Source organism: Lipophrys pholis, assembly GCF_963383615.2.
Source record: "Lipophrys pholis genome assembly, chromosome: 13".
Classification (NCBI taxonomy): domain Eukaryota; kingdom Metazoa; phylum Chordata; class Actinopteri; order Blenniiformes; family Blenniidae; genus Lipophrys; species Lipophrys pholis.
In genome coordinates, this window is record NC_137632.1 from 13,460,857 (window position 1) to 13,473,026 (window position 12,170).

The following is a 12,170-nucleotide window of genomic DNA, read 5'->3' on the forward strand; positions in this document are numbered from 1 at the left end:
GTATTAAAAATCTCTGAATGATTTATAATTGGATTGGCAAGTGAAGCTGTCATGTTGCTGTGACATGCTGGCAGAGCAGATTGTTATTAAGACAATAATGACCAGCAAAGGTCCAAATTGTGACCCAGTACATCTACCACAAGGTTTTATAAGAATTATGTCTCCCAATGAACTAAATAAATGTCTCTAATTTTAATCAACAGACATACTATCCTTTTTTTTATTTTATTTTTTTTTACTTTGTAATTTCCTCCTTAATATAATAACTTGGAGTGATTCAATGAATATACTTTGGACTGTTTCATGTCACTTTTATGTTAAAATCATAATTTATTATATGTAAAATGATGTACTGTATATTCATAGGGTTACTTGTTACACATTAAGGAGTCCACTGAAGTCTGGAGCAACTTCTGTGCGTCAATAGCGGCATCAAGCGGTGGGTTTAAACTTTGAACTTTTTAATGGGTAAACGAAAGTGAAAGACTTTCATTTTCCTGGATATTACACACGGAGGATCATGATTGGTGTCAGAGGCGTTTAATCTCCGGTATCGTCAGACGACCGTCCGTGTATTGTATGCGTAAAACGCGCAGCGATGGAATCTGACAACGATGACATTCGAGAGAGAATTATGGAATTGTTTAAACCGAGGCTGAGAGGGCTGATCGAGGCTGGGCAGGTCCTGGATCTCATAGGCTTCATCAAAGCCGAGGAAAAGGAGCAGATCAGACAGAAAGTAAGGACCGAGGGGAACCTTGTGGCTGCGGATCTCCTGATCGCCGCGGTGGTGCGCAGGCCGCACTCTCCAGGATGGTTCACGGCCTTTGCGGACGCGCTGAGAATCGCAGGTTTTACACAGGCCGCCAACTACATTCAGCTCAAACTCCCGAATCCTGAAGAGGAGGCGGAGAGCGACTGCTACGTCCAGCTTATTGATTTACTGACCGGCAGTCTGAAGGACATGAATACAGACGTGGTGGCGACGCACTGTCGATCCAGAGAGATTCTGACTCATGAAGACTTTGAAAGAGTAAGTAACGCAGCGATGAGGTACTGAACTGTCACATCACAGGTGAACTATGTTAATTCTAGCCAGAAAATGTCACAAGAAATGTAAAAAAAAAATTAAATAAAGTTACCTGTAAATTATATGTATTTGCCTTCTGCCCCTTTAAATGGCAACATCGGTTTAATGATGTGAGCTTTGTTTAAGAAATAGAGTGTATTTACTGCCATCACAATTAGTTATGATACTAGTATCCTGCTAAACTCGCATATTCCAGTGCTTATGATCCAGAATAGCCTGTCAGGTTGCATTGGAATGGCGAAAGATTTGTACTGAATGAGTTGTTGATCCAGTTTTCTGTGAACTTGCCTTTTCCACTAGATGGCAGGCAAATGCACAAATGTGTTAGTCTGTGGAGGACTTCTCTCCACTAAAATTGTATAACTACACCAGTCATTGTGTCTCTTCCAGGTTCAGACTGAAACACAAAACAACGGATCCATGAGTGGAGCCCGTGAACTTTTAACAAGAATTGTAAGAAGCAAACCAGGATGGTTTTACATCTTTGTCCAAATTCTCAGAGAAACTGAACACAACTTCCTACATGATCTGATGGGTTGGTCAGCCGACTCTGAAGGTGACTAATTTCTTGAGCTCGTGGAGCCTTCTGGCTTCATTGCTGGTTTATTTATTCATTTATTAATTTATTCATTCACTCATTCATTCATTTATTGTTAGTTTAGAGAGATTGGGCTATGCTGTCTCCAGAGGTGGACACACAGTTCATGAATGTTGCTTTCATAGTAATTTTAACAATGAGTGATACACCAACACCTATTTTCATATTCTAGTGCAGAGTAGGGAATCCCAAATTGTAGTGTAGGATCCCTTTGGGAGACTGCCATAGGTTACAAGGGAGGCCTAAAGCTTTGTCTGCTCTTACGTTATAAAGTTAGGCTTACACATGCCCATGGAAACCATAAAAGGACTAGAAGAGCAGACCTGGGAATTTCCCTAATGTGTAGTTACAATAGAAATCCTGCAGTGGATCACAGTGGGTGTGTCCTCCAGCATTTCGCTTCACTGTAATGTGATAGCACATCGGAGACCAGAGAGGGGGTCGAACAAGTAATATTGTCTTCATGACCAATCACATAATAATTGCAGCCATTTTAAATCTAATAAAGCCAATAATCTGATCACTTGCCAATGGTGTTATAGGAAGTTTGAGGCATTGTTGGGGTCACATTTTGCCAATAATCTAATAAGTTTATTAAATCAGCAGGAGCATTTGTTTATTAAATGTAATAACTGCTGTCAATTTTGTAAGAATACATAAATAGGACTGCATTTCTTGAAAATAAAAGCCTTTTTGCTGTTTTTGTGCACTTTGCCTATTAAAATAGGCATAGTGGATGGCATAGCCGTCAAACTCATTTATTTAGGGTACATACTATGTCACCCTCTCTAAATTGTGATTGTAGAAAAATCGTTTACTGTCTTTTTTCTTTTTTTTTAAATTGCGTTAGTGGCCATTTTGGTTGCTGCAGGGGGTCTACGGCTTTTGCTCAGATGCAATCATAGGGTACTCCAAGAACACAAAAAACAGTTTCGAACTTCTGATCCAGAGAATTGTGTATTTCTGTGAATCTTCAATCCTAAAATGTGTTGGGGTTTTTTTTATCTTTTTTTTTTTCTGTTTTCATTCTCAGAAGACGATGACAAACAATCCTTAAAGAAAGCAAGACGTAAAGGGGACGGCGCTGCAACAGGAGATAGCATGGAAGCAGCAGAAAGCTGTGAAAGCCCTGTGTTGATGGATATTACTGTCAATGAGGAGTGCCACAAGGAAGCCACAGGTCTGTAAATAGAATTTGATATTGCTCTTAAAAGTCAGTCAGCATTCTGTATATATATATATATATATATATATATAATTGTTACCAGATGTGACTGTATACATTTCAGAAAAGCATTTTGTTACTATGATTTTCTAATATTCAAAAATAACACACGCGTACCTCAAATTTATACATAAAATCGCTCTTTTATTCTGTTGTGTATAGCTCTGTTTATATTTTTCCCTGCCTTTATGTGACTATTTAGTTTTGCACACGGTCGGTTGTTAAACAGAAAATAATAAGGGCATGTAACGTGACACTAGCCTCGTGTAGCCAGGTGCAGCTGTTCTCCACATGTGCAGGGGCTTCCATGGACCGACATTAAAACAATTCCTTCAAGTCCGAAGCCTGAGCTTTACATTGATTTATTAAATGTCATACTATAATGTTGTTAGCAAATACAGTTAGGTGTACAGTAGAAGTTCCTCTTTGAGCCCATGTATATTGCCATTCGATACAAAACAAGATCTTTCCTGAGAGTTAGGGTGTATTTTCAACTCTAACTTTTTTAGTTTTGTCTTGTATATTATCAGACCTCAGTGCAAGCAATGAACTGCCAAACATCCCCGAGCGCCCACAGCCAGGTGGGTCTCACTCACTCTCTCACCTTGTTAACAACAAATCCAATAAGTTAGATTTTCTTTCACCAATGGAATCCACACCAAAAGGGAAATGCCTATCACAGGGAAATAAATTGTTTTTACATCATGAATCTGTAGCTTCCAAATAAGCGTAGTAAAAACATGCTGCCACACGAGCGAAACCTTTCTCGGCCCCGGCTGCTTAACGCCAAAGAATAAGTTCCATGTGTGTAGCATGAGGAACCACATTGAGGTCACAAAGGACTCAACATAGTTCATCAAATGAAAACCACATGCTGAGTTTTCTATGAAAATGTAAAGGAAAACTTTAATTGAAGTCGCTCTCGGCTGCTTTCATCCTCTGGAAATCAAGAATTTCAATGTGTTTATTGTAATTTGATTACTTTAATCACCACTCAAATCTATCACGTCCCTATGCAGTGTCATAGATCTGATATAAATACATTTTGCAAAACTATTTCATGAGGTAGCACAAACGGAGAAGATGGCAAACTGAGGATGTGAAAATACCGCTTAGAAAATACAGAATCCTTCTTTTTTTTTGTCATTATCATCATCATCATCATTATTATTATTGTATTTATCATCAATATTATTAATTACATTTAGCAGTTGCCTCAATGGGAGTGAGCCTCTGAACCTGTTTGGTTTCAAACAGAAAAAGAATACCAGCAGCCTTCAAGGAAAGTCTCTTGCAGAATTGTTTGGGGGGGCCATCTGTTTACTGTCTTTCTTTAATTACTAGAGTCTGGGAACTGCTGGTAGAAGTTAAAAAAAAGGGTCACGGTTCACTTCTCAGTTATATCTTTCCATCAGTACACACTTGCACTAACCCACATGAAGTTGTTTGTAACAAAAATGGAGTCCCAGAAGGATAATTAAAAACTGTTTGGGGGGGGGTTCGTAGTCATAACAGGAGGAGAAACAGTAAACTAGGAGTTGATTGAAACGTGGCATCGAGGAGTGGGGTAAATCTACAATGTGCACTGTGTCTTACTCATGTGTTATTCTTGGCACAGAAAGACAAAAATGAGTCATTGCCTGCGAGCGAATTTAAGTTTCACTCATGTAAGTCACGTTAAGTCTTGCAGGCAGGAAAATAAGACTGAAGTTAGGACCATGCCATAAACTGATAAATCTCCACTGAAGTGAAACTCAAAGGTGTGCACTGACAATTATATAATGAGTGTCTATTGGCCATCATAGTTCAAATGAATTGCATGGTTCATGTTGGGCACAAAAAAAAGCTCCACAGTGCCTCCCAGTGTCATAACTGATAGTGCACAGTGTTTATATTATCTATGGCAGGTTTGCTCATTTACAGTTGTAAATTGTTGTTTCCCTTTTAAAATAACGACGTGTGTGTATGATATAGGTTCTTTTGTGCATATGAATGCCTTTTTCAGAGCAGCATTGAAAAGATGTTTCTTTACAATAGCAGAGTCCCAAACAATGAATGGAAACGTTTTCTTCTGCTGGTAATGTCTGTAATTGTGGGTTGCTGACAGGGACACTGCTTTTGTATGTGAACTTCTGCTCTGCGTTTCAGATGGAAGTGACTTAGGAGCGGCCGCCCCAAGTCCAGAAACAGATATTGTTCTTAGAGATTATCAGATGGACGTTGCTAGACCTGCCTTGGAGGGAAAAAACATCATCATATGCCTCCCGACAGGAAGCGGTAAAACCAGAGTTGCGGTTTATATTACTAAAAAACATCTGGACAGCAGGAGAGCGCAGAGAAAGTCAGGGAAGGTGGTCGTCCTGGTGAACAAGGTACTACGATCCAAGTCTAGTATACCTGACTTCTGAGTTTGCACTATTATGATAAACTACTTCTGTTCATTTCAGATCCAAAGAAAACACTGTGTATTTGCACACATGGGTCAGCTCACCACAAATTACATGCCTTGAGGTTTACATATTTCATTGCACTTTGTGACTATTTGGCACGTATGTCAACGACTCTGAACCAGAAAAAGAACTTCTCCAGATGAAAGGTTTTACGGCTATAACAAAAAGGAGCTAGCTTTGGAAACAGTTTATAACCGAGGGACCTTTTGTGAGTGAAACTCATCACATTGGTGGATTCTTTAGAATTAAAAATAAGGGAGAGGAGTGCAGGTTCTCCTTTTAAACATGTGAACAGCTTACAATCATTGCCCAAAAACTCAATTCTGCATAGCCACAGTGGGAAAAACCCTCAACATATGCAATAGTGTCGCCACAAACACGCCTTCCATAAACATGTGTACAGTAATAGAAACTCAGACTGTGACTTTAAACCATTTCTCCCCTTTGCTCAGTGAAATGTCCTCTGTGCCCTGCAGATTCCTCTTGTTGAGCAGCATTATAGCGCAGAGTTTCTGAAGTTTCTGAAAAAGAGCTACAAAGTGGAGAGAGTCAGTGGAGACTCCCAGCTCAAAATCTCTTTCACAGAGATCGTGGACAAAAATGACGTCATCGTTTGCACGGCCCAGATTCTGGAAAACTTCTTGGAAAGGTCTGAGGAGGGAGAGGACGAAGGAGTGAAGTTAAGCGGTATGTGTTTCACCAGCATTTCAAAAGAGTTAGAGCAGCACAACTGGTCGCCAGGCTGGTAGCTTCTTTTCAGTTAACCTAGTCACAGACATATGCATTCAGGAATAAACATGAGTGTAACATCCTTACTGAGATCTACAGCTAAAACCGGTCCAGGCTTAAGCTTCAGACACTGACAGGTTGTGGAACAGAAAGCCGCCCGGAGGACTCAGAGCAGCATCTCCCCTGACGGCGTCTTGTCAAAGTCTTCAGACGCTGCCGTCCGCTCCTGTTGGCACTCACCAGTCCAAGGTGGAATAGCCACCTCAGTGGAACATATGCTGTTTGTTGAAATGCCTGATAGTATGTCCTTTTATATATTTTTTTTCCTTGCTGGTTTCCAGTCCACACGTCTGTTCAAGCCATCAAGGTGTGGCTGATCAGATTCACATGAGAGCCTCTCGCTCCCACAATACATCAAGCTGACACTCTCCATACTCTTCTCCTCGGGGGATACATTTCTACCTGTAAACATGTGAAATCATCATAATGAGAATGCTTGGATTTTTTTATACGATCTTTTTTTTTTTAGTTATTTACATGATTAAACACAGCCATTTTGCGTTTCACGTTTCTTTTGAGTTTATTCTAACAATATAAATAACTGATTCCCAAGTGAAGTGAAGTTGGAGGTTAACATAAAAACACTCATGATCTGAAGGCAACAGTGTCTATTGTGTTCACATGATCAGTTTCATTTGGGGGGGGGGGGGGGGGGATGTGTGGTGAAGTGCAAACAAAAAGTACATTGGTTCATTCCGTTTGCTCCTGCACTGGCCATTTCGGCTGAATTAGTGGGTTGCCAGGTCAGTGTGAAAACAACCTTAGAAGCCAGTGTTGGTGTTCTCACTGTAGCGGTGGGAGGTACGAGTTCCTGGGCAGAGGGGAAAAGGCTATTTTTCATCAGTGGATGACAGAAACAACTGTGTCCAATTCAGTTCACAATGGTTAAACCGTGTCGTTGATGTGACCACCCTCCCCCCCATTAAGAATGTGTCAGGTTTGCATTTCAACCTGCCACCAATAACGCTTGAAGCAGATATTTCCAACATATGTTATTGTGCGGCTTGAACTGCGGCGTCAAAAGTTCCCAAAATAGTTCTGGTTTCATGTGGGTGGATTTATTTTACAGAGAACTGGTATAATCTGTGAAGGAATCCAACTGTTCATTAAAGAAACATAAATAAACAGCACAAAATTGCCAGTTTTAGGTAAAGAAAATTGCAGTCCTTTAGAGTTAAGCTTTCGATAATACTGTCACAGTGAGAAATGAAGAATTGTCTCATCAAAGGAAACAGTTTTACTGAAGAAGCACAAGATCCAGATTGGTATTGTTGAATTAAATCTAGTGGTCATGATACTGTAAGATCAAGTCTTCTCATTTTTGTACTTTGTCTTCTGCCCAAATAGATCTGACGCTGATCGTAATAGATGAGTGTCACCACACGCAGAAAGGAGAAGTCTACAACCACATAATGATGCGATACCTGAAGCAGAAGCACAAGAACAGAAGGCTCGAGAAGGAGCAGAAGGAGCCTTTGCCCCTCCCTCAGATCCTGGGCCTGACTGCCTCTCCAGGAGTTGGAGGAGCCAAGAAAATGGAGAAAGCTGTGGATCACATACTGCGTGTAAATACAGTTCTCAGATTTCTGTCTGCACATCTGTGCACAAAAATGTTGCCATATAGTGTGCTTAGCAAAAACATATTAGTGAGATACAAAGACTTAAAAAAAAAAACGTCAGCGGCAGTGGTTTTTAATGTTATGAATTCAGCTTTTATGTTACTCTGCAGTAATAAACTACCATCTTTAGTTTTTTTTTTTTCACTTTCTAATTTTTTTCCCTCATCTCAATCCTGCCCCAGTTTTTTCCGGCTTGGTCATCACAGATCTTTTTCATCCAGTCAAGCTGTTTCCAATGTTCCACCCTGTCCCTGCACAGAGCAGTCATAAAGCTTCCCGCAGCCGCAGCACTATGCTTTTAACTCTCTGTTGGACATGCAGGAATTGATTAGAAATAGTATGTGAATCTGTGTGTTTCTCTCAAAGATATGTGCAAACTTGGACGCCTCCAAGATCATGACAAGGAGCCTCGGGGAATTCAAGAAAGAACAGAGGAAAATTATTTTAACTGTCGAGGAGAGAAAAGAGGTACCAGGAGATCATTTTATGAATGATTTACTCATACAAACTTCACCATGTTCTCCTGATGAGGTTGTAAAGTTGTCACGTGAATCACAAAATGGCCTTTTCAGGATCCTTTTGGTGACGTGATCAAGAAAATCATGAATGCCATTCATGCCCATGCTGACCTGAGCCCGAACTGTGAACTTGGCTCTCAGAACTATGAACAATGGGTTGTTCAAAATGAGCGTAAAGGTGAGTGACGACTACAGCTTCTGCCTCTGCTTTTCCTTTCTTTCTTTTCGTTCTTCCTTTCACTTTTCTTCATTAATTGCAGCTGCAAAAGAAGGAGACCGGAAAGTGCGGGTTTGTGCGGACCACCTTCAGCGGTACAGCGAGGGCCTGAATCTCAGCAACACCATACGCATGTGTGACGCCTTAAACTTCCTCTCCAAATTCTACGAGGAGGAGATTAAGAAGAAAACTGTCCCGGATGAGGAACATGACATACAAATCACAGAAACAGAAAGATTCCTCTTCAGGCTGTTCCAAGGTAAGACTCAGATAAAACAAGTGTTTATTGTCCGACTGTTTGGGTTCTTTCTTAGGGGGTGGGTTGAGGCCAGAAGTAATATCTCATTGGAGGGGACCCTGACTTGTATTCGTTTTTGGCTGCGTGTGCAAATCGCTTATTGAGACTTCTTCTAGCACTCCAATTAGATTTTCTTCTTCTGCTGCTTTTTGTCATGCTTTGTATATTTTTTTATAGAATTGTTCAACATTTTCAAATAATTAAATGAATAAATAAATACTAACCAGATTGTATATATTGGTGACATCAAGAAGTAAGTGGGTTAACGGTTTCGGGGTTTGAGACCTATGTCCCAATCCAAATCTTGACGAGAAACTGATGATTTCATTTATCCTGCAGACAACAAGCAGACCCTGGAGACACTCGCAAAGAATCCAGATTATGAAAATGACAGCCTCTCAAAACTAAGAACTACAATACTGCAAGAGTTCAGCAGGAGGAAAGAAGCCCGAGGGATCATTTTCACCAAAACACGGCGCAGCGCCATTGCTCTGAACCAGTGGGTTCAGGAGAACTCCAAGTTTTCCGACATAGGCGTAAAGCCCTCGTATGTCATTGGAGGAGGAGACCAGAGTGTAGTGAAACCAATGACCGCTGTGAGTGCACAATACACAAAGTACTGGGCATTCCGTCGACACAAATCAGATGTGAATTTTACTTTACTGTTGTCTGTAAATTTGTGTTGATCAGGCAGAACAAAAGGAAGTGTTGAAGAAATTTGACACCGGCAGTGTCAACCTGCTGATTGCAACAACTGTGGCAGAGGAAGGCCTGGACATCCCCGCCTGCAATTTTGTCGTCAGATACGGCCTGGTGACCAATGAGATTGCAATGATTCAGGTCAGTGATGTGAAGGTTAATGATCTATAGCTGAGGTGTCAGGCTCATTTTAGTTCAGGAGAAACAACAGCCCAGTTTGATCTTGAGGGAATCTATTGGTTTTGTGTCCTGGAGCTGAGCTGAGCCAAAGATCAATTAAAGCACCATTACAGTGATTTTTACTAGGGGAGAGTTAACTTTGAATCAGAAACTCTGGAGTTCGAATTCCACTGACGAGGCTCACCACGGTGGCTTCCTGACGAAAGCCTGTAAGTCCACAGGTTGTGGCAGGAGGAATGTTCAGCATGAAACTTCTGCTAAATGAAACATGCAGATCCACTGTAGCTGCGCTCTTTCTCTCACTGTGTCACTCGGAAACATATTAGTTGTTTGTCATTGAATCGTTGTATTTTGCAGGCCCAAGGCAGAGGCAGAGCCGATGACAGCACTTACACCCTGGTTGAGGTGAAGAACTCTGGAGTGGCTGAAAAAGAGTTTGTGAATGAGTACCGCTGCACCATGATGGACAAAGCCATTGTCAAAATCGGAGCTCTTCGTCAGGAAGAGTATGACAAGAGAGTAGGTTCATTCTGATATTTAACATGTTTATGGCAAGCTAAAACTCAGTTTCAATTAGATTTGTCTTCTATTTTTCAGATCACAGAGTTTCAGCTTCAGGCTATAATGGAGGCAAAAGTGTTGATGACAAAGAGGAAGCAGAATAGTATAAAAAATGAGAGTCCAGCCGATGTGGCACTTCGATGTCGCGGCTGCAACAACCATGCCTGCAGCGGTGAAGACATCCAGATCATCGAAAACATGCACAGAGTCAACGTCACGTCAGAGTTCGAGTATGAATCGTGATTTCTAAACTCTTTTTGAACCTTCCAGTGAACTGGATGCCTCGGCTGAAGCTATACCCTGATGAGAAATTGTTGTTTGTGTCCGACAGGAAACTCTTCATTCGGAGAGAAAACACCTCTCTTCAAGAACGACTGCTTGATTATGAAACCAATGGCTACATTACATGCAAATCCTGTGGGGAGGTAAATTCATTTTTGGTGGTTTGTTTGTTTGTTTTTTTAACTTCTAAAAATCTGAACAATGATTGACTCGTTACAATCTGGTGCCTGGCAGTGTGGTGGTCCACAACACTGATGCAGCCACCTTTCAGTCCTACATCCATTCATATTGCTAAAACCTAACTGGCCTTCTTTATTTGACGCAAACTGCATAAAATGCAGATTCATTCATTCGTCCCATTTATTATTAAGGGATGAGTTTCTGGTGTTAATGCTCTCGCCTCACACCAAGAAGTTCATAGGTTCTAATGCCGACTGGGCCTTTCAGTGCAAAGTTTACATGTTCCCCCCATGCCTGCAGGGGTTTCCTTCCGGGTGCTCCGGTTTCTTCTCACCGTCAGAAAATATGAGTGTGGTGGTCTGTATCTGTGTGTTTGTCCCGTGATGGACTGTCCAGGGACCCTGAATAGGACATAAGCAGTATAGAGGAGGAATGGATGGAGTCTGTGATGATAAAGTGCATCTGATGACAAGTAGCTTGTTCTGAGTTGTTTTATGCAAACTGCTGAACCCGAAGTTGCTTCAAAAAGGGTCAAATGTTCCATATAAGTAAGGTGTGTTTACCGTTATGTGTTCCTGTAATGTGTGAACTTCTGTACATTTTTCACAGAGATGGGGGTCCATGATGATGTACCGAGGGATCGAGTGCCCCTGCCTCCACGTAAAAAACTTTGTGGTGAATATGAGCGGAAAAAATATCAGCAAATGCACAAAGTGGAGTGAAGTCCCCATCAAGTTCCATGCATTCAACTACATTGAGCATGCATCCCAGGTGGCTCAGAGCTCAGATGATGACAACTAGAGTCACTAATCACCATATGCAGCTCAGTGTCTGTCGCGATCTTTGGGGCTTCTCTTTGCATGACCTACTGTAGCGTCACATGAGCACGGAGGTGTTAAGCTCATTTTAGGTCATAGGCCACATTCCAGTAAAATAACTGTATAAAAACCTTCAATCAGAGCAACAAATACAAGTACATCCTCAAGTTATTCATATTTTTAATGCAGTTTTTACAAAAACCAAACATGAACAATCTGATACAGTGCGTCTTTTTAATCTGAATCTCTTTGCCAAAGTGATTCTCTTAAGATTGTGTCACAGTATAAACTCCTGAAGCATTCAGCATGCACATTTCCTGAAATTTATCGACCACCAGTGGACATATAACTTAATAGATTGATGAGATGACTGGAAGCACTTTTGGTGGTGGATTTTAATGCCTTTCTGTGTTTAACTTTTTTAATGTTAGAAATGTCTTGTCGAAGGTGTTACTGAGAGAATGTGCAAATCCAGAGATGGATAAAAATTTGATATCCTTTGCCTTGGAATAGCCTAATTATGCCTTTCATATATTATGGGTGCCAATGATTGATTTCAAATAAACTTGGAAGTATTTCAAAAACGTGTTTTCTGTTATTTTTCGATCAAACCCTCCCGAGACAGAAGCCTGTGAGCCTGTGATAG

The 12,170-nt window shown here is 40.9% G+C and overlaps 1 protein-coding gene across 3 annotated transcripts; it reads left to right on the forward strand.

Moving 5' to 3' along the window:
* The first annotated feature begins 398 nt into the window (after nt 1–398).
* Nucleotides 399–12,104, forward strand: ifih1 (interferon induced with helicase C domain 1). 3 transcript variants are annotated; one of them, XM_080478984.1, is made up of 16 exons: nt 399–1,033; nt 1,481–1,646; nt 2,722–2,868; nt 3,444–3,494; nt 5,062–5,285; nt 5,840–6,050; nt 7,500–7,717; nt 8,138–8,239; nt 8,344–8,467; nt 8,550–8,765; nt 9,144–9,400; nt 9,495–9,644; nt 10,041–10,202; nt 10,281–10,474; nt 10,576–10,669; nt 11,316–12,103. In XM_080478984.1, exons 1-16 carry the CDS (start codon nt 599–601, stop codon nt 11,505–11,507), a joined length of 2,943 nt encoding a protein of 980 aa, XP_080335110.1. In that variant the 5' UTR covers nt 399–598; the 3' UTR covers nt 11,508–12,103. The 3 variants fall into 3 exon arrangements, with proteins under 3 accessions (XP_080335110.1, XP_080335111.1, XP_080335112.1); XM_080478985.1 differs by lacking the exon at nt 3,444–3,494 and having other exon boundaries at nt 469–1,033; nt 11,316–12,104; XM_080478986.1 differs by lacking the exon at nt 399–1,033 and having other exon boundaries at nt 1,530–1,543.
* The last annotated feature ends 66 nt before the right edge of the window (nt 12,105–12,170 follow it).

Bases quoted from the DNA above. Each gene is read 5' to 3' on its own strand.
- ifih1 (XM_080478984.1), top strand. From the start codon at position 599: ATGGAATCTGACAACGATGACATTCGAGAGAGAATTATGGAATTGTTT. The intron at 2,869-3,443 runs GTCTGTAAATAG...GTATATTATCAG, and splicing joins GTGCCACAAGGAAGCCACAG to ACCTCAGTGCAAGCAATGAA. The intron at 8,468-8,549 runs GTGAGTGACGAC...CATTAATTGCAG, and splicing joins TGTTCAAAATGAGCGTAAAG to CTGCAAAAGAAGGAGACCGG.